This window comes from Peromyscus eremicus, chromosome X, assembly GCF_949786415.1.
Source record: "Peromyscus eremicus chromosome X, PerEre_H2_v1, whole genome shotgun sequence".
NCBI classification, from domain to species: Eukaryota; Metazoa; Chordata; class Mammalia; order Rodentia; family Cricetidae; genus Peromyscus; species Peromyscus eremicus.
In genome coordinates, this window is record NC_081439.1 from 55,721,565 (window position 1) to 55,748,878 (window position 27,314).

At 39.7% G+C, this 27,314-nt stretch overlaps 1 protein-coding gene and 1 pseudogene across 1 annotated transcript in view; one reads left to right on the forward strand and one right to left on the reverse strand.

Moving 5' to 3' along the window:
- The window catches only part of Tex11 (testis expressed 11), a 277,802-nt gene extending 267,863 nt beyond the window's left edge, over window positions 1-9,939 (reverse strand). The window contains exons 1-3 of the mRNA XM_059251477.1: window positions 9,933-9,939; window positions 9,200-9,321; window positions 3,422-3,506 (exon numbers count right to left, since the gene is read on the reverse strand). Coding sequence (XP_059107460.1) covers window positions 3,422-3,506; window positions 9,200-9,321; window positions 9,933-9,939 — 214 coding nt within the window. The remainder of the gene's footprint in view (window positions 1-3,421; window positions 3,507-9,199; window positions 9,322-9,932) is intronic.
- An 8,496-nt stretch (window positions 9,940-18,435) lies between these two features.
- LOC131900303 (small nucleolar RNA SNORA40) lies at window positions 18,436-18,570 on the forward strand (annotated as a pseudogene).
- Window positions 18,571-27,314: the final 8,744 nt, after the last annotated feature.

The following is a 27,314-nucleotide window of genomic DNA, read 5'->3' on the forward strand; positions in this document are numbered from 1 at the left end:
GATTGAACCCAGGACTTCATACATGCTTGACAAGTACTCTTCCAGCTGAACTACATATCCAGTCAACTTTATGCTATATCTCAATAATCATTCTATCCATGCTGGTACCATTTCTTGTTTTTGTTTTTTGTTTTGTTTTTTTTTTTTTTTGGTTTTTGGTTTTTCGAGACAGGGTTTCTCTATGTAGCTTTGCGCCTCTCCTGGAACTCACTTGGTAGCCCAGGCTGGCCTCGAACTCACAGAGATCCACCTGGCTCTGCCTCCCAAGTGCTGGGATTAAAGGCGTGCGCCACCACCGCCCGTCTTACCATTTCTAATAAATATTCTACTGTAAAAAAAATTCCCAGCTAAAATTATAGAATAATTGAAGTGGTCAGATTTTTATTGCTTATTATAAAATCTCTTAAAGTTATTTCTTCTGACAAATATTTTTGGTAAAATAATTTCTAATTGTATATTTACACTGATTTGAATTTTCAGTTTTGAAATGTTTCCTTTTTGTTAATGTTTATTAGTTCTTTAGTTATTTTCAAGAACACTGATAGTTCAATTACTCCTCCTCTTAAAGTTATCTTCAATACCATCTCCAAATTTTCTTTCCTTCTACCTTCAAATATACTCAACTCACCTCATCCCTACCACAAAAAAGCAAATAACTTTACTGTGTTTCAAACCTGTATCCTATTTCTCCTCTTCCTTTCAGTGCCAAACTTTCTAAAAAAAATTTATAACTTTTATGTACGTAAGTATCTGTCTGCATGTATGTCTGTGCACCACATATATGCCTGGTGCCCAAGAGCAAGAAGAGGGTGTCAGCTCTCCTGGAATTGGAGTTATAGGTGGTTGAGAATGGCCATGTGGGTGCTAGGAATTGAACCTGAGTCCTCTGGAAAAGCAGCAAGTGCTCTTAAGCACTGAGCCATCTCTCCAACCCCTTCTTTTTATGAGACAAGATCTCAACTATGTAGTTTCAACTGGCCTGGAACTCACTGTGTAGACCAGGCTGGCCTCAACTCACAAAGATCTGCCTGCCTCTGCTTTTTATGTGCTAGAATTAAAGGCATGCATCCACCACACCTGGCTTTGATAAATGCCCTTTTTAATTTTATTTTATATGTTTGAATGTTTTGTCTGAATGTATGTCTGTGCACCACATGCATGCCTGGTGTTCAAGGAGGCCAGAAAAGAAGGCATCAGGTATCCTGGAACTGGAGTTACAAATGGTTGTGAGCCACCACATGGGTGCTGAAAATCAAACCCAGGTCCTCTGGAAGAGCAGCCAGTGCTCTTAACCACTGAGCCATCTCTCCAGCCCCCAAACTTCTTTAAATGAATAATCTATCTGCCTCTGTTTTCTTGCCATTACTAAAGAACAATGTTTCTCAACCTTACAACTTTATTAAAATTGAACTCCCAAAAATTAGCTTCCTTGAGAATCACTATTTTCTCCTTCAGAGAACTCAACTCCTCTTACAGCTTCCAACTACCACCTTCATGGGAATAATTGGCAAAACTACAGGCTCAGCCTCAATGTGTGTGTCATATCTCCAGTCTACTATTACCACAAATAAAACACTTTCAGGGCGCTATATAGTTCAGTGACAAAAGTGCTCACATAGTAGTATGCATGAGGCCTTCAATTCCCAATATCACACACACACACAAATAAAATTTACAAGTCTAGCCTCTATTTTAGGCTTTCCAATTTCTGTTCATTATTCCGTAATTCTTTCAAATTATTAAAAAAAAACTGTAAAAATCTTGGTGACTTTTTTCCATCATGTAACATAATCCGAGCACACTGAATTTGTTTATAAGAAGACAAAATATCTTTTAATCAACACAGTTTTAGAAAAAATCTTTTAAATCTTCCTGCAACATAGCTAATTCTTTACTATGTCAAAGTATCACCCATGTACCTGATTAAGAGTTGATATATATAAGCAAGAAGTGGTAAGGCACACCTATAATTATAGTACTTGGGAGGCTGAGGCAGGAGGATTGCAAGTTCAATGCCAGCATAAGATAGACAAATCTGAGGCCAGCCTGAGCTACATAACAAGCCCCTGTCTTAAAGTAACTAAAAAAATAACAAAAAAATAAGAACTGATAAATTCAGTATGTTGGAAGAAGTCCTTGGGCTGAAGACCCACTTCATCTACTATATCCCTCAGATTTAAGGATTTAAATATCATATTTAAGCATTTAATATCATGGACTTCACTTGTGTAGTGTTTCTCTGATAAATTCTTATTCTTCTTTCCTCAGAACTATAGGAGTTAAGGCACCTGAAAGCAATACTACCAGTACTTATCTTAAAGGGAGGGAACTAGTCTCTAAATATAATAATGGAGGGGTAAACTCACGAATACAAATATTTTTTATTATATCAACTACTAGCTACCTTATCTGAAATTGTATAGTTTCATATTTACAATCACAAACATAAACACTTAGTAAATTTTGCTTGCTGTACACAGAAAAAAGGGAATTTGCCTTTACAAAGTCAAGCAGTTAGAGGTCCTTGCTCCAATGTGTCCTTTATCATTGGACAGTACCTTTCATGAATGCATTTGCAGGCACGATCCTTGTTCAAAAACAGCAACTGTCAGCAAATTAGGCCTTAATTGTTTTAGCTAAAGCAACTAACCCTTTATCAAACACTGAAGCACCCAAAAAGACGTTTGACTTGGGTTTTCTGTTCGTTTGCTTGTTTTACTGTTCTCATTTTTTGCTTTTACAAGTAGAAATGATTTCTACAGTTTTTCTTAGTAATTTACCACTATGTTTATTGGCATACTGAGGGAATACTTCTTTAAATTTTTAAAAATCAGGAGGCTAGAGAGATGGCTTAGTAGTTAGAAGTATTGATTGCTCTTCCAGAGGACCTGAATTCAATATCCAGCACCCACAGATGCTCACAACCATCTGTAACTCACGCATGTGATATGCGGGTATATATGCAGGCAAAACACCAATACACATAAATAAATAAAAATTTAAAAATCTAAATCCCTCGCATGGCAATGCATTTCTTTCTAATATTAGCAGAGAGAGGAAACTCCTATTTGAAAGTCCTTTAGAATATGGAAGGTTTTGACCATGTCTTCCCAGTGACCCATGTTCTTCCACATTCCCTCTAGTGTTAGTTTCCCATCTTTTGATCGTCATTGTTCATCTCCAGACTATCTTGCAGTGGTAACTTAAAACTTGAATCAACAAAGAGATACCTCTGAAAACTCACGAACAGCTGGAAGCTATTAGCTTGGGAAACAGAAACCAGTGCTTTCAAACTATTTGTTTGGCTGTCACTTAACAAAACAATCTCTATCTAAGAATTGGTCAAAACAGTCAAACTTCAGGAATATTACCCATGTCTAGTAAGACTATTTTTCATATGGGTCGCAAAATGTATACCTACATTTAGCTGTCTGGCTTTCGTTCACAGACAATTCTATTCTCTTAGTAACAGTCCAGTTCCACAGGTTCACTGCAATTTCTTCAATCTAGACAAAAGGAAACATTTCTTAGTCAGCTAAGGTACTTCCCCCCTTCAATGATAGATTCTGTCTTGTATGTTATATGCTTATATAGGTATCATGGGTCATTTCCTGACCCTCCAAATATAATCTCAATAGACCTCTCCTCACAAGAAACTTACCATGTCTTAATAGGAATTATCTTGCCGCCTGAACACAATTTGTGTATTCTTATTTATGTATCTTGGGGGTGGGATTTTCGAGACAGGGTTTCTCTGTATAGCCCTGGCTGTCCTGGACCTCACTCTGTAGACCAGGTTGGCCTCAGACTCACAGATCCACCTGCCTCTGCCTCCCTAGTGCTGAGATTAAAGGCTTGCACCACCATGCCCAGCCTATTTATGTATCTTGAATCATACTGTTCACTTTAACCTGAATTATAGTTAAATCAAACCCGTTTTAGTCCCACTAGCAACATCCAGGAAACATTCAGCAGCCTCCTTTTTGTCACATCTTTGGCAATTTGATGAGGTTCAACTCAAAATTCCGTGAGTATTAAGCAAGCACTCCACCATTAAACTTCACCCTCCGTTCTTTCTTCTTTGAATTCCTACATATATTGCCACACAACTGAGCAATTAATTATAAAACTGCATCATTCACTTTAATTGTGGTTTGGTTTCGTTAGTTTAGTTTGAGGTTTTTTTGGGGGGAGGGCAAAAGAGCAAGGTCTCTCTGTGTAGCCCTAGTTGACCTGGCACTTGGGATATGGATCAGTTTGGCTTAGAATTTATAGCAATTCACCTGCCTGTGCCTCTTGAGCGATGGAAGTATAGGCCTGCAACACCATGCTTAACCTGTTGATGTTTCTTGCCCTGGATTGAACCCAAGATCTCTCACATACCGGTCAAGTGTTTAAAACTAAGCTACATAGCTGGTCGGTGATGGCACATGCCTTTAATCCCAGCACTCAGGAGGCAGAGCCAGGCGGATCTCTGTGAGTTCGAGGCCAGCCTGGTCTACAAAGCAAGATCCAGGACAGGCACCAAAACTACACAGAGAAACCTTGTCTGAAAAAGAAAAAAAAAAAAAAAACTAAGCTACAACCAAAGCCTTATTTTTAAGTTCTTATCCTTGTTTCCCAACTGGGCTCCTTGGTAGGAAATACATGTCTTATAGAACATACATAACATAGTACATGCAAAAATGTTAGATAAATAATATACATTTAAGTAATAGGATTGCTCATTTTATTGTGTTTTATTCTGGGAACTAGGGGACAAAGTTTCTAAACGTTCCTCTAGGGTTTATCTTTCTATAAGGTAGAACCTAGTTAACTGAGTAAAAAGCTAAATCAAGCTTGCACTGGCTTAAGAAAAAAATGAAGACTCAAGATATATGTAAATGGTGGGCTGGAGAGATGGTTCAACTGTTAAGAGCGCTGGCTGCTCTTCCAGAGGATCCAGGTTCAATTCCCAGAACCCACTTAGCAGCTCACAGCTGTTGTAACTCCAGTTCCAGGGGATCTAACACCCTCACACAACCATACATGAAGGCAAAACACCAATGCACATAAAATGAAAATAAATCATTTTTAAAAAGATATGAGTAAAAAAAAAGATATGTGTAAATGGGAATAGGCTGGGGGGAGTGTTATAACCCAATGGTAGCATCCTTCCCTAGATTCATTCCCCAGTTCTGACAGGAAAAAAAAAACTCTGGAAAATAGTTTAGTGTCTGGCAAGCAATCTTGGAAGGCAATAACTGGGCCTGGATGTTAGTACTGTCTGAGACCAATATAGCATGGCCTTGACTTAAATCCTCCAAGGGGTGATGGTGAATAATGATAGAATCTGCATACCATTACCTTTTGACAAATACATTGATAGTACCTGACTAGGGAGAACAAGTAAAATACACACACATACACTATAAATAGCAATGGTGGTATAGATTTTTATTCCTTACTAGAGATGGAAGCCAGGGCCTTGTAAACACTAGACAAGAGTACACAGGACAAGATATTTACCACTGAACTATATCCCCAGATCTATATTTTACTGTCTTTTCTCCTTTCTCATCTCAGTACCACCTTCCTCATCTACACCTCCACCATTTTTCTGATGAGATTCTATTCAGACACAGACAATTTAGCATAGGTGTCACATCACTTTACTATTCCGGGGCAAATTCTCAGGCCAACCTCCATTTTGTTTCTCTGTGTAGCTTTGGCTCCTTTCCTGGAACTCACTCTGTAGCCCAGGCTGGCCTTGAACTCACAGAGATCCGCCTGCCTCTGCCTCCCGAGTGCTGGGATTAAAGGTGTGTGCCACCACCACCTGGCCTACTTCATGATTTTTAAATAAATTTGTATCTTTCCATATTTTATTAGAAGTTACAAAGTGAATTATGATTATAAATACTTCAAAGGCACAAAATGATCATTTTTAACATTTACATAATAAATGCCTACTATATGGCTGATTTTCTGTTAGGTTTCTATAAATGTATAATAATAAACACAGCTAGGGCTGGAGAGATGGCACAGAGGTTAAGAACACTTATTCTTGCAGAGGACCCAGGTTCCCAGTTCCCAGCACCCCCATGGTAGATTACAGTTGTCCATAATTCCAGCTGCAGTGGATCCAGCACTTTTTCTGGCCTCCACAGGCACCAGGCACACATGCAGTGTACTTTCATACATGCACACAAAATACTCATACACATAAAATAAACTAAGCAAACCTTTCAAAATAATAAACACAGCAAATATTTGCAACAAGCAGAAGTGCACAACATGAAGATTAAGCTTTCTAGAAAGAAAGAAAGAAATTTAAGGTATTTCCAAAACCAAGTGAATTTTCTTACAAAATAAAACCAGACTATTTTTATTATTACATTTATATACTTACTTATGTATTTATGGTGGAGGGGAAAGCATGTGTGTGTGGCAGTCAGAAAATAACTTGTGGGTCCCCGAGATCAAACTCAGGTCATCAGACTTCATGGCTTTAATTGCTGAGCCATCTTGATAGCCCAAGACTAGACTCTTGATATTGAACCTTATAAAAACTTTTCACTAACAATTAAGTACAATAAGAGGTTATAATTTTAAAAGACATACTAAGTAATCTGCTAAAAGACATTATAACTAATCAACAAATTCAGCAAGGCTACAAGAAGATCAACATATAAAATTTAATGAATAGTAGACTGAGACTCAGCTCACTGAAAGACTGCTTGTCTAGCATGCACAAGGCCCAGGTTCAATCCTCAGCACAAGAAAACACAAGCAAAACACCCACAAGAAAACAAAGCAAAAAAAAAGCTAAACTGAATTTCTATGCAACAATTAATAAATCATCTGAAATTTAAATTAATGTATTTCCAATAACATTATCAAGACTAAAGTATTCAAAAATAAAACTATCAAAATAAGTTCAAAATTTATGCCCCAAGACTAAGAAATTAAAGATGACCTAATGAATAAGAAAACATACCATTGTGCTGGGCGTTGGTGGCACACGCCTTTAATCCCAGCACTAGGGAGGCAGAGCCAGGCGGATCTCTGTGAGTTCGAGGCCAGCCTGGTCTCCAAAGCGAGTTCCAGGAAAGGCGCAAAGCTACACAGAGAAACCCTGTCTCGGAAAAAAAAAGAAAGAAAACATACCATTTTATAGATCAAAAAACTTAATATTAAGATAAAATGCTCCTTAAATTGACCTATAAATTTGTTTATAGAATATATAAGTGCTTTGTCTGCATGTACAACAGAAGAGGGCAACAGATCCCATTATGGATGATTGTAAACCACCATGTGGAGGTCAGGAATTGAACTCAGAACCTCCAGAAGAGCAGAGGAGCCAGGGCTCTCCATGCTGAGCCATCTCTCCAGTCTCCAACCTATAAATTCAACTGCAGTCTTGATCAAAGTTCTACCTTCCATCTTTGCATAAACTGATGAAATGATCCCAGAATCTATATGAAAATTCATAATACCAGTAATATTCAAAAACAGTCTAGAAAACCAAGAACAAAATTAGGGACCTCACATTTTTTAATTTCAAAATTCATTCCAAAGCTGCAATGGAAAAGGCATAGGGAAAAACAGTGGACAAGAACAACATCCAGAAATAAACCTTCACATTTATGGTTGACATACTTTTAACAAGGGTGCTAAGACAAACACAATGGAGAAAAAAGTCTTCCACAAATGAGACTGTAATAACTCATTATCCACATGCAAAAGAATAAAGTTGAATTCCTTTTTCACACCATATATAAACAAGTTAAGGGACTGGAGAGATGGCTCAGTTGTTAAGAGCACTTGTTGCTCTTGCAGAGGATATAGGTTCAGTTCCCAGCACCCACGTGGCAGCTAACAACTGTGTGTAACTCCTGTTCCAGAGGATGCTCATATAAACATAAATGCAGGCAAAACACCAATGTACATAAAATACAAATAAATAAATTTTTAAAAGAATTAAAGGTATAAAATTATATTTTATAAAAGATGTTAGGGACTAGATTTATGGCTCAAGGGTTAAGATTACTTTCTGTTCTTCCAGAGGGCCAAAATTCAGTTCCCAGCTGGGCAGACTCACAATTACCTGTTAACTCCAGCTCCTGGAGCATCCAATGCCTCTGGCCTCCATAGGCACCTGCCCTCACATGCACATACCTACACATACACATTAGTATATACATATACATTATTACAGATAATAAAACTAAATCTTAAATTTTATTACATTTTTATTTATTTTGTATGGTAGGGGACACATAGGCAGGGTAGGGGACAACTTAAGGAAGTTGGTTTTCTCCTTTCCACCATGTGAATCTTAGGAATCAAACTTAGGTTGTCAGGCTTGGAAAGAGGTATCTTTACCTGCTGAGCCATCTCACTGGCCCTAAAACCCTTACAGGAAACTACAGGAATGGATGCTAGAAACCGTGCAACCATGAGGACCTGAGGTCAGACCCTCAAACACCCACATACAATCCAGATATGGTGGTGCACACCTATATAATGCTAGCACTGGGAAGGCAGAAACAGAAGGCTCACTAGGGCTTGCAAGCCAGCTAGTCTTGTCCAGTCAGTGACCTCCAGGTTCAGTGTGAGACCCTGTTTAAAAAAATCAAAGGGTGTGTGTGGGAGCCGGTCTTCAGGGTCCTCGAGGCTTTACCCAGCAGGTCTGCATAGAGAGGATGATTAGGACCACGGGCTTGAGTGCAGGTGTCTGAGATGGTCTGCACTTGGCTGTGCTGGGGGAGGAGGTCTTTTGTTCCACCCCTTGGCGTCTCCATAAATACACTGGGGCAGAGCCAGTCAGGGCCTGTTGGAAAAGGTTCTAGGCCCTCTCGAGGCTATCCTGTATTTTCTATCTGTTTATCTCCGCAATATTCTCTGCAATAAATCCTTCTATCTAATATTTCCTGCTGCTCACACTCAAGAAAACTCTAGGGAGCTGTGGGGTTGGTGGGTAAACGCCCCACAGGTGTGGGGCTGGAGAAATGAGTCAGTGGTTAAGGGCATATACTGTTCTTGCAGAGGCCCTGAGCACAGCTCCATGGGATCTGAAGCCTCTGCCCTCCATAGGCACCTATACTCATATGCACAAACCCACATGCAGACACACACCTGTACATAATTAAAAATAAATATTTAAAACAAACTTATCACCAAAAGATTATCATAAACAAAATAAGTTTTTACCAACCTGAATAGTCTGTATTTCAGCCAGAGACTCCCTGTTGACAATTGATACGCTCTTGAAGAATCTGTCAATTACTTCATGTAGTCTCCATGAATTCCCACTTATGATCAGGGTTTTAACAATTTCTGAAATAACGAGTAATAAGTGTGTTATGAACTTATCAGAATTGGTTAAAGTTAGCAAAGCATTGTGAAACTTGTTCCTAGATCTCTAGCAAATAAATACAGCATTAAGGAACTTGAAATTATCCTAAAAGTAGAAACTAAAAATAAAATTTCTTTTAGCTAAAGCTAGGGTACAGTTTTTATTGAAATTAACTTGAACTTAGTGATCACTACTCATTCTCAGAAGTAAAATATATTGACCCCACAAAAGGTAATGTTATTATAGATAAAGTTAAAATTAGTATAAAATAGATGTTAAGAATGCCTTCCAACTTAAAAAATTATAGAAATTGAGGAGGGTGGATACATATCCTGTAAAACTGAAATATTTATTATTACTTGCAAGAATTAGTCAAACATTAATTTATGCTGGCTCTTGAAGTATTGGCCTTGCTTTGTAATAAAAGAAATGACATGTCCAATTAGAGACAACATTATCCAGTTATTGAATCTGTATAAATGATGTCACTATTTTCTAAACAATCTAAGCACCAGATCCTCCCTATGGCTGAATCTTACTAAGCCATGGAATTCATTAAAACAAAAACATGATGTAGAGTCAAAATTGGTACCTTTCATATTATCAAAATTGAGGAATTTTTTTCCAAATGCATGTAACAAAGTTTCCACATGATATGTTTTTCCTTTAACATTTCTGACCATCATACAAAATTCAAAAATGTTATTATTTATAAAAAGTATCTTCGAACAGTGATAAACAGGTGTATGTCTGTAAGGGTGTATGTGCATGTTGGGATTCCAGGCCTCATACATGTTAGGCAAGTGCTATTATAACACTAAGCTATACTTCCAACTTCAACAAATAGATCTTTAATCTGCTACAATAAATTATCATTTCCACCTAAATGTTAGAAAGTAGATTCAAATAAAGAGTCAAAGCAATTTATGCTCAAATATTTCTATAGCACATGGAATCTTTAGTATCCATTTGTGCTAGCTAGTTTTATGTCAACTTGACCCACACTACAGTTATCTAAAAGGAGGGAACCTCAATTGAGAAAATGCCTCCATAAAATCTGGCTGTAGGGCATTTTCTTAATTAACAATCAATGGAGGAGGGTCCAGCCCATTGTGGGTGGTGCCATTCCTGGGCTGGTGGTCCTGAGTTCTATAAAAAAGCAGGCTGAGCAAGCCATGATTACCAAGCCGATAAGCAGCACTCCTCCATGGTTTCTGCATCAGTACCTGCCTCCAGGTTGGTTCTTGCCCTGTTTGAGTTCCTGTCCTGACTTCCTTCAGTGATAAACAACAAGGTTGAAGTGTAAGCCAAATAAACCCTTTCCTCCCCAACTTGCTTTTGGCCATGATGTTTCATCACAGCAATATTAACCCTAACTAGGACATCACTGGACAAGCAGAAATGTTATGGAAAATATACCACACATACCTTTAACACTATAGGTGTTAAGATACATAAGAAAAAATAAACCTTAATCTTTTCTTCTTCCCATAAATTATTTAATGCAAAAATTCATATAAAATAACTTGGACAGGGGATATAGCTTAGTGGTACAGCACTTGCCTAGCATGCACAAGGTCTTGGGGAAAAAGAAAAAATCTTGCAAAAAATCTTCCTTCTTCAAAGATCAGGTAAGTTTATTTTGAGATGATACTCATATATTATAGTCCTGGCTTAAAATATTGGTAAAAGGATGAGGGATATTTTTAAATAATGTTTTTAAAAATCCAAATACTGGGGTTTTGTTTTTGTTTTGTTGTTGTTGTTTTTTCAAGACAGGGTTTCTCTGTGTAGCCCTGGCTGTCCTGGAGCATGCTCTGTAGACTAGGCTGGCCTCAAACTCAGAGATCCACCTGCCTCTGCCTCCTGAACGCTGGGATTAAAGGCGCATGCCACCATCACCTGGCCAAATACTGTTTTAAAGCAGATTTTTTTACTTAAAAAATAATGAAGTGCTAGATAGCAAACTTAGGGCCTCAAGAATACCAGACAGGTATTTTACCACTGACTTTGATAGCCACCCTTGAAATACTAAAAATAAGACAAACTCCAATAAAAATTTTTGGTGTTGGGTAGTAGATCCAGGGCCCTTTAAATGCTAGTTAAATGCTCTACCACTGAGCTACATTCCCCAGCCACAAGCCCATATAAATTTTTGAGTTGCTGGGTGTTTTTAATCATAAAATGTGGCTTAAGGGGCTTTCCTATAATCCCAGCACTCAGAAGGCAGAGGCAGGCAGATCATCATAAATTCAAGGCCAGCCTTGTCTATATAGAGTTTCAGGCCAGCCAGGGATACATAACTAAACAACAAAAAAAAAAACCTAAGATGTTATGATAAAACTACAATTTCTGGCTGCAGCATATATGAGACTGTAAAGCAATAATTTTGAGTTCTGAATGTCTTAAGCAGTTAATGTTTTATATAATTCCCCTTTATCAAACTAATTCTGATCCTTTCAAAACCCATTTTCAGTGTCAATCAATGGAACAACTTGATTGACACCAGCAGAGGCAATGTCACACTGCAGTCCTTTAGGATAAATGCAGTCAGAAAAGCTGGGTAGAGAGTAGAGATCACATGGCTGAATAAGGGTTACACAAGGAAGGAGAAATTTCCTTTCGGAAGCAGCTCACAAAACAGCTTTTAAATGCAGTCCTTCCTAAGATGTGAAGACAGCATGGCATGTTAAGGTCGGCTCAAGCAAAATTGTGCATTGGAAACAAAAAAAGAATGGCTAAACTATGCTATCAGAATAAAGTATAATTATGACATGATTTCAGTCTATCTAATTTAAATAAGATTCCTGCTAGCTAAAACTCTGGCATCATTCTATTGCAGTGGCCCTGTTAACCAGCATCAATTAATGCTAATTAGGTAGACAAGATTCTAAGTACAGTGTAATAAAAAATAAACATTTCCCCTGTCTTTGAAGAAGGAAATTTCTGTTACGACATGAAAAAATCTATCATAAGCCCTGCCCATGCCCCCCACCCGCAGTGACCTCCATCAGCTCAGCTAGTCAGTCAAAAGCCAAAGCAACTCAAAGGTCTATCAGGGTCAGTTCAAGATTCTACTTCATGTCACAATGATTACATGCATCTTCTTTAGGGAGAAAAGAACCAAAAGTGAGATGTGATGGCTCACACCTTGTAATCTAAGTACTTGAGAAGCCAGCCTGGGCTACAGAGTGAGACTCCCATCTCAAAAAAAGGGGGGGGCAAAAAATTAGCATTTGCACAGTGCTTCAGACTCAAGGCTTTTGTCAGATGCATTCTCATTTCATTGCTAAACTACTCTAGACAGGAGACCTCAGTATTTTGTAAAATGGGTTCAACCTCTAGCACTGAAAACACAGTGGAATCAGTGTACAGTGGCAGAGCAGCACAGCAGTAGAGCATTTACCTAGTAAAAATGAAGTGAGTTCAAAAAAAGGACGTAACTTCTGGTAACACAAATAGAATATAACAAGGCTGGGGTACAAGTGACAAACTAGGAACATTAAAAGGGAAAAAAGAACAGAGAGAAAGGAGATGTACCCAAACCACTCAGAGTACCACACTAGGGCTCCAACTGTATGCTAATCTAAACTATTCTAACTACAGAGGCTGGTTCAAATAAAAAACAGCTCAAATACCCAAAAAAGCAGATGGCGTGGCCAACAGGCGTGGCCATTGACTAAAATCACACTGTAAATCATTGTTTCTATGCATAGCAGGATAAGCATGTTTCAGGAAATCCCAAATCATGAAATGAGTATGATACTGTGAATCCAAGCAATAAGTTGTCTCATGCAGAAAGTAAAACTACATCCATCATAGTTCCCAGGGACCTATTCAGAGCAGTGTGTTATAGACATGAGCAGTGTCCTGACCCTAGAAGGAAACAAGAGAAATATGCAGGGCAAGCTAACCTCATGAACAAAACAAGCAGTCATGATATAGCTTCACAAATGAACAATCCTAGCTTTCAGCTTCCCCTGGAGTGATAAAAAGTTAGTGTCCCATCTTCTACAGGCTACCCAAAAAGTGTGTGTTTTCAATTTAAAGCTCTGAGTCCAGCATGGTTTAGCCTCTTAGGGAAGAAGAGTAACTGTGGCCTCCACTGTTACGAGCCACTGCTCAACACCCTCTGTTAGCACAGAGAAAGCAGATGAAACCCCAGCTGCCTGCTTCTCCTTGGAGAAGGAACAAGCTTGGAGAGGCTCTCAGACTAGCTGGGCTGACTAATGGGGGTCCTGTCCTGCCCTGCACAAAGGCATGAAGACAGAAAGGCGCTTTCCTTGTCTAACACACAAACACCAACATAGAGAGTCAAGGAAAATGATGAATGAAGCCAAAATGTTCCAGAGGAACAAACCTCCAGAAACTGACCCTATTGAAATAGTATATGATTTACCTGACAACGATTTAAAACAACTCCTGTGAAGATGCTCACTGAGGCCAAAGCCAAGAGAACAATGCATGAACAAAATAAGAATTCCAACACATAGGCTAGTGAGATGGCTCCATGGGTAAAGGTGCTTGCTGCTAAGCCTGGCAACCTGACTTCACTTCCAGGACTCGCATGGTAGAAGGAGAGAACTGGTCCCTACAAGTTGTCCTTTGACCTCCATATGTCTACCATGGCACACACAAACACACACACACACACACACACACACACACACACACACACACACACGTTAAAAAAAATAAAAAGCAGAAGGAGAATATGACATATCAATTCACATCTGTCATGACAGCTATTATCTAAAAATAGGAAGACAGGCCAAGGTTTAGCAGGTAAAAGGCATTTTGGGGCAAGCCTGGTGATCTACAGGTTTGATCTACAGAATCTATATAACTTGGTTTGTTTTCCTGTTGCTGAGATAAAATATCCTGGCAAAGCAACTTAGGAAAGAAATGGCTTATTCTGGCTCACAGTTCAGGGCATGGGAGGGATCCGTCACAGTGGGGAAGTCAAGGCAGCAGGAGCTTGCAGGAGCTGCTCACACTATGCCCACAGTCAGAAGAGAGCAATGACTATGTGCTGATTCGTGCTAATGAGTGCCCAGCTCACTTTCTCCATTTTATATGATCCAGGCTCCCCTGCCCAAGGAATGGTGCCACCCACAGTTAAGGACAAAGAGTGGATCTGGGAGAGAGGGAAGGTGGGGGGCTAGGAGGAGAGGAGGGAGGGGAAACTGGGATATAATATATGAGAGAATAAATAAATAAATATAAAAACCTCAATATCAAAAAAGATGTGTCTTCCTACATCAATGAACAATATCAAGATAATTTCTCACAGGCATGTCCAAAGACCTAACTCCCAGGTGATTCTAGATTCTGTCAAGTTGACAATTAACATTTACTATATACCATGTAAAGGTAGAAGGAAAGAACTGATTCCATAATGCTGTCCTCTGACCTCCACACTCATGCTATGGCATGCACATGCACACACACACACACACACACACACACACACACACACACACACACACGCTAATAATAATAATAAATTAATTAAAAAACAGAAGACAGGTATTGGTAGAAATGAGGAGAAATTGCAATTTTTATATACTACTGGTGAAAATACAAAATTGTATAGCTGCTATGGAACACAGTTCCTAAAAACATAAAAAAAATAGCTAGGCAGAGTAGTGTACTTCTGGAGAAATCAAGGTATTGCTATAATTAATGAGGCAATTCCACGTAGTTTATCTGGTAATTAAAAGAGGTTTATTTCAGCAGGGCAATGGTGGCACACACCTTTAATCCCAGAACCCGGGAAGCAGAGGCAGGTGGATCTGTGTGAGTTCGAGGCCAGCCTGGTCTATAGAGTGAGATCCAGGACAGGCACCAAAACTACATGGACAAACCCTGTCTTGAAAAACCAAAACTAAAAACAAGAGGTTTATTTCAGGGGTAACTTACAACCAATAAGGGGTCAATTACAGGATCCAGGAAAGATGAGGTACAGTCCAGCGTAGTTCTCTGGGGAACTCCGACTTGGTCTGGAAATCCAGCCTCCAGGACCATGAGGAGCTAAAAGGGTGAACACGTACGCATCTTGGGTCTTGAGGGGTCTCCTCTTGGCCACACCCCAGGGGCAGGTCCTAGGCAGGTTACTTGCTGCTACACTAGGGGCAATGTTTCAAGGTCAAAGCTGGAACAGCTACCCATTACATCAAGGTCTTGAGATTAGCACTCCTATGTTTACTGAAGTACCATTTACAACAGATAAAGACACAAGGGTCCACGGATGAAGGACAAAGAAAACATTACCTAAAAGCCAAGTACATGCCTATAGTACCAGCTGCTTGGAAAGTTGAGACAGATGAGACACTTGAGTGGAGGAGCTCAAGGCTTGGTCAACACAATGAGAGCCTTCTTTTTAAAGAGAGGAGGAGGAGGAGGAGGAGCGTGTGACAACAATTGACAAATAGGATTTCATTAAATGAAAAAGCTTCTGCACAGTAAAGGAAACAGTTAATCAAGTGAAGAGACAGCCTCCAGAACTGGAGAAAAGGTTTGCTAACTGCACATCTGACAAAGGATTCATATCTAAAATATACAAAGAACTTAAAATCTAAATATCAAAAAAATCAAACAATCTACTCAATAATGAGCTAATGAGATGGACAGTACTCAAAAGATGAAGTACAAATGGACAATGAACATATGAAAAGATGCTCAACTCCATTGGCTATCAGAGCACTTCAAATTAAAACTACATTGAGGGCTAGGAAGATAGCTCAGTGATAGAGTATTTGCAAATGCTAGCTAGGATGTGGAGGAAAAATTAAACCTTATATACTGCTGGTAAGAAATGTCAATTGGTATAGCCAGTATGGAAATTCCCCCAAAAACTAAAACTAGATCTACCATAGAACCTAGCTATCACTCCTGGATATTAGTCAACATGTCACAAATATATATATATATATATATATATATATATATATATATATATATATATATGCAATATTTACAATAGCTAACTTACAGAAGTGACATAGGTGTCCATTAACAGAAGACTGAATAAAGAAAATGTAGCATTGTACACAGTAGAATTTTATTCAGCCATTAAAAAAATGAAATTGTGGCCAGGCATGGTGGCACTTGCCTTTAACGCCAGCACTGAGGAGGCAGAGGCAGGAGGAGTATCTGCAAGTTCCAGGCCAGCCAGGACTACATAATGAGACCCTGCCTCAAAAAAAGAAAGAGAAAGGGGGTGGGAAGAACAAAAGAAAGGAAGAAAGAAAAAATGAAATAGTGTCATTTGTAAGAAAGCTCATGCAACTGGAAATTATCATATTAAGTGAAGCAAGCCAGTCACAGAAAAACAACTATCACATTTTTCTCTTCTTTGGATCCCAGATTTTACATAGATACATAAAATCCTGTATGTAAAGGCTACATGATAGAAGTTTATGAAAACAAAGAACACTAATGGGAGATGAGAGGTGAGAAAGGGACACTGTGAGTATGGAGGGATATGTTCAAAGTACATTATACAGTTGTATGAAAATGTCCCTATGCGATGCACAGCACAGGTTAAGATGGCAGCTGGATTTAAAACTATGGAACCACAGGAGTGTTACAGGAGCTTTCTGAAAGACAACTAACATCATGATGGAAGAGAACTGAGTGAATTCAGAACCACAACTGTCCATATAGATTCAATTAGTAACACAGATAGTTCTGCTTTAGTGAAGGTAGGAAATGCCCCAGTAATTTGTGGAGTTAAAAGTGGAATTGGCAGCAGCACCAGCAGATGCCCTGATAGAGTTTATGTTGTCTCTAATGTAAACCTCCCACCACTGTGTTCATGGAGATTTCTGATTGGACCCTCTGGAGAAGAGGCCCAAGTGACTAGCCAGTTCCTTGCAAATGTCATTGAAAATACAAATAATGTGAATTTTCAAAGTAAGCAACAAACACAAATATTCAAATCATCAAGTTTTTCTAAGGAGCCTGAGGCATAGGTCATTGGCAGAGTATATGTTTAGCATGCCTGAAGCCCTGGGTTCAGTCTTTAAAACACACACACACACACACACACACACACACACACAAAAAAAAAAAAAAAACTAGTTGTAATCAATTTAAAAAACTAAGGACATTCCTGGTGATAGTGCTTTCTTTGTAGGCAATATGAACAAAAAACATACAAGTTATTGGGTTTTGATACATTCATTCAATAAACATTTAATGATAGCCAGGTGCTTTGCTAAGCACCAAAAGATACTGCATGAACAAGACATATTTCCCCCCTTTAAAGAGCTTACATTCATTTTCACACAAGATACATGTTGATACACATCCTTCAATCAACCAGGTTTTCAAAGTTGTAAGTCATCTTAAAATGACAGTAGCACACTCTGATTTTACAATTGATTAAAATACAGCATAAATAAGTTAAGTTGAACAATACCAGAGTCATTAAAAGCAAAGCCTTGAGCAGAATCAAGGCAACTACACTCTGTCTGGCACCCACACACCCCCTTGAAAAACTTAATTCAACAAATATTCATTGACTACCCGTTATCTGGCAGATGCCGGCCGTCTTAATTCAAATATGAAGGTTAATGAGGGAACTGGAGAACTGGCTCAGTGGGCAAAGTGCTTGCTTTGCAAGCATGAAGACCCGAGTTTGATCCCCAGAACTTATTTTTTTAAAAAAAAGCCAAATTTGATGATGTGATGGTATGCATTTGTAATCCTAGCACTGAGGAGGAGATCCCTGGGGCTTGATGCCAAGTTCCAGGCCAGTAAGAGCCTTTGTCTCAAAAATAAAGAAGGAAAGAAAGGAAAAAAACGAGAGTTGATAGCCCCTGAGAAATGACACCCAAGGTTGTCCTCTGGTCTTGAACGCACATACACATATGCACACAAAAGAATGATGAGGTAACCTACACCATCCAGAAAAAATAAAACCATAGCACCAGCTGGGGGAATATTTCCTTGTTTTTGAGACAGGGTCTCTCATTGTGTACCTTTGGTTAGCCTGGGACTTGCTATATATACCAGGCTGCTGTCACAGAGATCTGCCTGCCTCTGCTGCCCAGGTTCTGGGATTAAAGGAGGTGTGCACCACTATGCCCAACATCTGTGAATGTTTTTGTTGAGCTAGTGGACAAAGACTAAAGACAGGTATAAAAATAGACCCTCTTTTGCAACCCAGAACTCGTCGTCGTTTAGTATTGAGTTTTGATGTTTTGATATATATAAGGACTATGATACTTAAAACAGTTCAAAGTGTTGATACTGATAAAGGCTGGTTCTTTCTTTTTTTCCTTTGTTTGTTTGTTTGGTTGGTTGATTGGTTGGTTTGGTTTTTGTTTTTCGAGACAGGGTTTCCCTGTGTAGCCCTGGCTGTCCAGGAACTAGCTCTGTAGGCCAGGCTGGTCTTGAACTCAGAGATTCACATGCCTCTGCCTCCCCAGTGCTGGGATATAAAGGCATGTGGCCACCAAGACCAGCATAAGGCTGGTTCTAAGAATAAAGAATTCACCATTTAAAAGAAAAAAGAAGAAAATTAACGTGAAAAATTACCATATAATGTAATTGGTGCTGTAACTATAAAGGAAGGTCAGAGTAACTTTGCCTGCTTGAAGGACAGAATTAGGATGTTAAGATAAAGAACACTGAGGAGAAAGCAGCACAATGGCATGGAAAAGCACAGTGAGTCCTGAAGAACTGTAAGTAGCTACATATTGCTAGACAAGAAAGTAAAGGCTGTTCTAAGAAACGCCATTAGAATGGCACATAAGGGGCGAATCTTAAAAGACTGCATGGTACACTAAGGTTTGATTCTGTTGATCATTCAACCGCTTTCCTTCATAAACTGTTTTTTCCTACCTAGTAGGTGCATAGGAGATGAGATTTCTACAGACACTGTATAGTAAATCACGCTCTCGACTCTAAACTTTATAACCCTCTTGGCATATTTCTAGTAGTGTTGCCATTTATAATCTGAAAATCCCATTGTGACATTTAAAATAATGGAAAAAAGATAGTTCAAGGGATCCTCCAAGTAAATAAAGTTCTTTGAGTTTCTGTGAAAGCTAATTATCTTGAGTGAGTTTCTCTACTAAATTGTTTAGTCTAAATCTGTACTTACTAATATGGTAATAACCCTAAAGACGAGAAGTGTGGCTAGTCCAAATTGAGATGTATGGGGCTGGAAGTGGGGCTCAGTGGGGCTGGACATATGAGGCTGGACATGTGGAGTTGGACATGTGGAGCTGGACATGTGGGGCTGGACATGTGGGGCTAGACATGTGGGGCTGGACATGTGGGGCTGGACATATGAGGCTGGACATGTGGAGTTGGACATGTGGGGCTGGACATGTGGGGCTGGACATGTGGGGCTAGACATATGGAGCTGGGCATGTGGGGCTGGACATGTGGGGCTGGACATATGAGGCTGGACATGTGGGGCTGGACATGTGGGGCTGGACATGTGGAGCTGGACATGTGAGGCTGGACATGTGGAGCTGGGCATGTGGGGCTGGACACGTGGGGCTGGACACTTGGGGCTGGAGGCTAGCAGTTGCACACACCTATAATTCTAACATAAACAAGGCCCTATGTTCAATCACCTGTTCTATCAAAATAAAACAACTCGCCAGGCAGTGGTGGCGCACACCTTGAATCCCAGCACTCGGGAGGCAGAGGCAGATGGATCTCTGTGAATCTGAGGCCAGCCTGGTCTACAGAACTAGTTCCAGGACAGCTTAGAGCTGTTACCCAGAGAAACCCTGTCTCTAAATAAATAAATAAATAAATAAATAAATAAACAAATAAATAAATGTAAAACAACCCAGTAAGTGCTACAATTACAAAATACAAAGCGGATTTCAGGGAATAAAATATCTCAGTAACTTTGTATATGTTGAAACAATAATATTTTGTCTCTGATGAATTAAAAGTATTAAGATTAAAATTCCTGCTAAAATTATTTCACCTGGGGCTGGAGAGATGACTCAGCAGTTAAGAGCATTGGCTGCTCTTCCAAAGGACCCAGGTTTGATTCCCAGCACCCACATGGCAACTCATAACCATCTGTACCTCCAGTTTCAGAAAACCTGACACCTTCTTCCGGCCTCTGAGGGCACCAGGCCTGCAGGTGGTGCACAGACATGCAGTCACATTACCATTACACATAAATTAAAAATAAGTGAATCTTTTTTAAAAAATTAACTTCACCTATTTATCTGTTTAATGTGTCTACCAGAATATTATAAATTATATTTGTAGCTCATTCATTTCTACTAGACAGGGCTGGTGATGAGTACATACCATGACTATTTAATTTTGTATACATTTTTGGCAGTTTTGCTATATAGCCTAAGTGGGCCTCAAATTCACAATGTAGTTCAGGATACCCTTAAACTCACAATCCTCCTGTGTTAGCCCCTGGGAATGTTGAGATTACAGGTATATGCCACCACACCCAGCTTTATTTTTCTGAAGACTTTATGAAATAAATAAATAAATAATCATAAATATAACAGAAAAAGAAAATATAAATCACAAGGGCATTTATATCACAACAAACTAAAGAAATTAAAAATCCAAAGAAAGAAAAGAGAAGGAGAATTTGTCTCCAAACTAACCATAAGGAAAGGTTCATGAAGCTTGATAAGAACGCCCTTTGTTGCTCATTATGCTGCTTAGGATGGCCTCAAACTAGTTTCCTATCTTGCAGTAATTGTTTTTATGCTTTTTTAAATTTTTGTGTGTGTGTGTGTGTGTGTGTGTGTGTTCGATCATGTGCACATGTTCAGCTTGTCACCAGTATGGAGGTCAGAGGACAGTTTTCCAGAATTGGTTCTCTCCTTCAACCATGTGGGGCCCAGGCATCAACACGGGTCATCAGGCTTGGTGGCAGGCATCTTTACTGGCTAAGCAGACTCATCTGCCCTTACAGTAATTTTTTTAAAGATCTGCCTCTTTATAGCCCTAAGGTTGAATGGCTTATGGATGGTGGCAGTTTTTGGTTAAAAGCATTTAAAAAGCAGGCTGTACAGTGCCTAGTTGCCTTGACACCACAGAAGCAAATGCACCTCCTCAAACCCCTGCCCTGAGGCAGAGCTCACAATTAGGACAAGATAAGATCTTAAACATCTCCACCAACTCCAACAATAGCTTTCTAGCATCATCTGCCCATCTGCTTGCAATAATTTTTAAATGTACTTTTAACACAGTATTTTTCAGGTTAAACAGTATAATTTTGTATATCCTAAAATTCCTGGAAGAAACTATGGATTGTGGGCAGAAAATAAGCTATGGATTGTGAGTTTTGTTTCCTTATACTAGCTCATAAAAGATTCCAAATGTCGCCGGGCGGTAGTGGCGCACGCCTTTAATCCCAGCACTCGGGAGGCAGAGGCAGGTGGATCTCTGTGAGTTCGAGGCCAGCCTGGGCTACCAAGCGAGTTCCAGGAAAGGCGCAAAGCTACACAGAGAAACTCTGTCTCGAAAAACAAAAACAAAACAAAACAAAAAAAAATTCCAAATGTCTAGTGTTTCTGGCACATAGATGAGAAAGCTGGGGCAATGGATACTCTGAAAAGACACACTTAAGAGACAAACCTGCATGTATATATATCCTCTGCAATCCAGGGCCTCCAATCCAGGGCTTTACACGTGGAAGGTAAACACTACCATGGAGCTACTGCCCAGCTCCTTATTTGTTTTGTTTTGTTCTTTGAGACAGCTACTTGAGGTAAAACCTTCTTGCAAATGCTAGGATTACAGGCCAGGTGTGGTGGTTGACACCTGCACTCTGGATGCTGAGGTCAGAGGATGGCAAGTTTGAGGATAACCTAAGCTACATAAGTTCTAGGTCAGCGTGAAACACAGAGTAAAAATTCTGTCTCAAGAAGCCAGAGGTTAAGGGGAGGGGGAGGGATTTAGAAATCTTAAATAATACAGAAAACAGTTTGACATTTCTGTTACCATGCAAAGCTTGGTACCTTTAAAGTCCATGAAGCAAAGGTCAACAATGCCATCCATTTTTTAAATCCCTGGCTCCAGCCTATGGAACAAGAAAACATTTTAATATTCTATACTTTAGTCTCTAAATTTTCAAAAACACTTTTTTATTTATTTTCATTTTATGTGCACTGGCGTTTTGCCTACATGTATGTGTGTGAGGGTTTCAGATCCCCTAACTGTCTGGAGTTACAGACAGTTGTGAGCTGCCATGTGGGTGCTGGGAATTGAACCTGGGTCCTCTGGAAGAGCAGCCAGTGCTCCTAACACTGAGACATCTCTTCTGCCCCTCAAAAACACTTTTTTCCAGACATTTTTTTTCCCATTGCTTATTACCTAAAAGTGCAGGGAAGTTGAGGAAGCTGGGAACCCAGGAGAAAGTTGTTAAGGAGGGAGGTTCGGGTTGTCTCACAGCAGAAAGACCATCCCATCACCTCCCGAGGCCCTCGCTCCCCAAGGCGAGAAGCGCGTGAGCCGCGCGCTGTGATTGGTCCGCTTTGCACGCACTGCCCCGCCCTCATACTTCAACCGCTCTCAGAGGCATCCCGTCAGCCCCCGCGTCCTTTCCCCCGCTCTTGCTCCTCCCGCTAACGGAAGCCGAAGCTTTCTGGCACGGCCCTGCAATTCCCACCCCTCCAACCTCGTCAAAATGACTGCCTCGGCCCTCCCTCCCCTGCCCACAAACGGCCTGCTCCAACCGTATATTGCTTGGGGCAGCCCTAAAAAGTATTCATCAAATGGCCAATTCTTGCCAGTTCTAAAGCGCCCACCTGGGCTGCAGGTGTGAGGCCCTGGGTTCAATCAAATACACACAGTGAAACCAGCTGACAAGGCTGACGCACTTCCTGCCCACCAAACCACTCACCGGCTGTGATGCCAGCTCCTCGGCCTCGAAGGTGCCGCACACTCCTCCAGGGAGCAAAGCCCCTCCCCCTCCATACGTCATCAAAGGCCCCTCCCAGTTGGCCTTTACCCTATATTGATCCTAAGCCTTAGAATCCAGTCTAGAGTCTCTACACTGGATGAAACCAGAATGAGACTCTCAGGGTAAGGGCTGTGATTGATGTAAGACCAGAAGTGTGCTGCCGTTCAAGGAAAGGACAGGTGGCAGCCAGGATTACAACAAGAAAAGAGCAGGAATCCACATGCATGTACACCACAAAGATAGTGGAGGGAAGTAGATAGTGCTGCTGAATGTTTAAAACTGTCGAGGAATCCGGCACAATAGCACAGACTCATAGTCCCAGCAGTCAGAGGCTGAAGCAAGAGAATCCATTGAGCCCAGGCATTCTGGATCCACCTGGGAAGCATAACAAAACCCCTGCAAAGAAATAAGTAATAGCCGGGCGGTGGTGACGCACGCCTTTAATCCCAGCACTCGGGAGGCAGAGCCAGGAGGATCTCTGTGAGTTCGAGGCCAGCCTGGTCTAGAGAGCGAGCTCCAGGACAGGCACCAAAACGACACAAAGAAACCCTGTCTCGGGAAAAAAAAAAAAAAAAAAAAAAAAAAAAAGTACTGTCAAAACTCAAAAAATAGGAAATTGAGCACTCGGGTCAGGGAAGCAGATAGGCAAACAGCAGATCTTCACCTCTCCCTCCATTCCTCCAAGTCCAATCCCCCAGTCTCATCCCCAGCTCTATAGCAGGTGGTCTGCTGCAGCCTCTCCTCACTCTGTCCCCATTCCCAGGGGACTAAGGCGATCTTGGTAGAACACCCTGCTTTCCTCCCTCCTGTGCACCACTTCATCCCGCCCTCCTAGCCGATCCCTATTCCTAAGTGTTAGCTCCTAATACCTAGAAAACCTTTCACCCAGAACCCCTAGTGGCCATCTCAATCAGGATCCCAGAATTTCCTATGAGGCAACAACACACAGCTTACCACACCCTCCTAAGAACCAGAGAGAGCAACAAAAATCAAGGAACAAAACACCCATCCAACAAAGTCAAGACCAGAGATCAGCACCTACAATTACAATCTTCCCAACCCCAGATGCCTAGTTGGCACATAAAAACACAATAACAGGCAGAACAATATGTCTCCACTAGAGCACAGCTACCTTACCACAGTAGGCACTGAGAATTGCAACACAGCCAAAGCACAAGAAAAAGACCTTAAAATAGCCTGTATGAATATGATAGAGGTCCTTCAAAAGGAATAAATCCCTTTCATAAATCTATGAAAACACAAACAGTGGAAGGAAATGAATAAAATTGTTGAAGACTTGAAGTGAAACTAGTAGAATCAATAAAGGAAATCCAAACTGAGGGAAACTTGGAAACGAAAAATTTAGGAGCTGGAACAGGGACCTCAGAGGCAAGCCTCACCAACAGAATACAAGAGATAGAAGAGAGAACCTCAAGCATTGAAGACATGATAGAAGAAACAGATACCTCAGAGAAAATGTTGAATCTTTAAAAATCCTGGCACAAAACATCCAGGAAGTCTGGGACACAATAGAAAGACCAAAGCTACGAATAATAGGAATAGAGGAAAGAGAAGAAACTCAGGTCAAAGGCACAGAGAATATTTTCAACAAAATCATAGAAGATTCATAGAAGTTTCCCTAACCTAAAGAAGGAGATGCCTATCAAGGTACAAAAAGAATACAGAACACCAAATAGACTGGACCAGAAAAGAGAGTCCCCTCAGCACATAATAATCAAAACTTGCAGTTAAAACTGCAAGGAAAAAGGACCAAGAAAAAAATAGAAGCAAATTTATTAGAATTACACCTGAGTTCTCACTGGATACTCTAAAAGCCAGAAGGGCCCTGTACAGATGTTCTACTGATAAGAGACCACAGATGCCAGCCCAGACTACCATACCAGGAAAACTTTCAATCACAAAACATGGACAAAATAAGACATTCCATGATTTAAAAAATTTAAGCAATATTTATCTACAAATCCAGCCCTACAGAAGGTTCTAGAAGGAAAACTCTAACCTAAAGACATTAACTACACCCAAGAAAACACAAGGAATGAATAAATGCAGAACAGCAAATCAAAAGAGAGGAAACATACACACAACAACAACAACAAAATAACAGGAATCAGGGGTTGGGGATTTAGCTCAGTGGTAGAGGCCCTGGGTTCGGTCCTCAGCTCTGAAAAAAAAATAACAGGAATCAACAAACACTGCTTATTAACATTTTTCAATTTCCATGGTCTCAATTCCCTAATAAGACACAGAACAGATTAACAGAATGGATGCAAAAACAGGATCCACCTTCTGTTGCATTAAAGAAACACACCTTAACATCAAGAATATACATTAAGTCAGGGTAAAAGGATGGAAAACCATATTCTAAGCAAATGGACCTAAGAAGCAAGCTGGTGTAGTCATTTTAATATCTGAAAAAAATAGACTTCAAACTAAAATTAATCATAAGACATAGGGAAGGACACTACATATTCAAAGAAAAAAATCCACCAAGAGAACATTTCAAGTCTTAACATCTATGCACCAAACACAAGGGCACCCAAGTTCATAAAAGAAATGCTACTACAGCTTACTTAAATCACACATTATCCCTCACACACTGATAGTGGGAGACATCAGTACCCCACTCTCACCAATAGACAGGTCATCCAGACAAAAACTACACAGAGAAATGTTGGAGCTAACTGACATTATAAACAAAATGGATCTAACAGAGCACATATTCAACCAAACACAAAAGAATATAACTTCTTCTCAGCACCTCATGGAACTATCCCCAAACCTGGCCACATACTCGGACACAAAGCAAGTCTCAACAGATAGAAAAAATTTGAAATAACACCCTACATTCTATCTGACCACCACAAATTAAAGCTGGATATAAACAACAGAAAGATTACAAACTCATGGAAAATGAACAACTCACTACTGAATAAAAATGGATCAAAACAGAAATTAATAAATTGAAAACTTTCTAGAATTGAATGAAAATGAAAACACAATATACCCAAACATATGAGACACAATAAACACAGTTCTAAAAGGCAAGTTTATAGAAGTAAGCACTATGTAGAAAGATGGAGACATCTCATACTAGTAATTTAACAGCACATATGAAAGCTCTAGAACAAAAAGAAGAAATCACATCCAAAAGGTGTAGACAGCAAGAAATAAATTCAGTTTGATATCAATAAAATAGAAACAAACAAAAATAAAGATTCAACGAAATGGAGTTGGCTCTTTGAGAAAATCAGTAAGATTGATAAACCTTTGTCCAAATTAACTAAAAGGCAGAGAGAATATCCACATTAACAAAATCAGAAATGAAAAGGAGGACATAGCAGATACCAAGGAAATCTAAAGAATCATAAGGACATACTTTAAAAACCTGTACTCCACCAAACTGTCAAGTGTAAAAGAAACAGATGAATTTCTTGATATATACCACTTACCAAAGTTAAATCAAGATCAAACAAGCAATTTAAACAGCACTAAAGCCCCTAGTGAAATAGAAGCATCCATTAAAAGTCTCAAAAAAAAAAAAACAGGGCCAGACAGGTTTTAGGGCAGAATTCTACCAGACTTTCAAAGAAAAGCTAACACCAATACTCCTCAAATTATTCCACAAAATAGAAACAGAAGGAACACTGCTCAATTCATTTTATGAGGCCACAGTTATCCTGATACACAAACCACTTAAAGACCCAACAAAGAACGAATTACAGATCAATTTCCCTTATGAACATAGATGCAAAAATACTCAATAAAATACTTCCAAACTGAAAGCAAGAACACATCAAGAAGATCATCCACCATAACCAAGTCAGCATCATCCCAGAGATGCGGGGATGGTTCAACATAGTTAAATAAGTAATCCACCATATAAACAAACTGAAAGACAAAAACCACATGATCATCTCGTTAGATGCAGAAAAGGCCTTTAACAAAATCCAAGACCCTTTCATGATAAAAGTCCTTGAAAGACTAGGAATATAAGGGACAAACTTCAACAATAATAAAGGCAGTTTAAGGTATGCC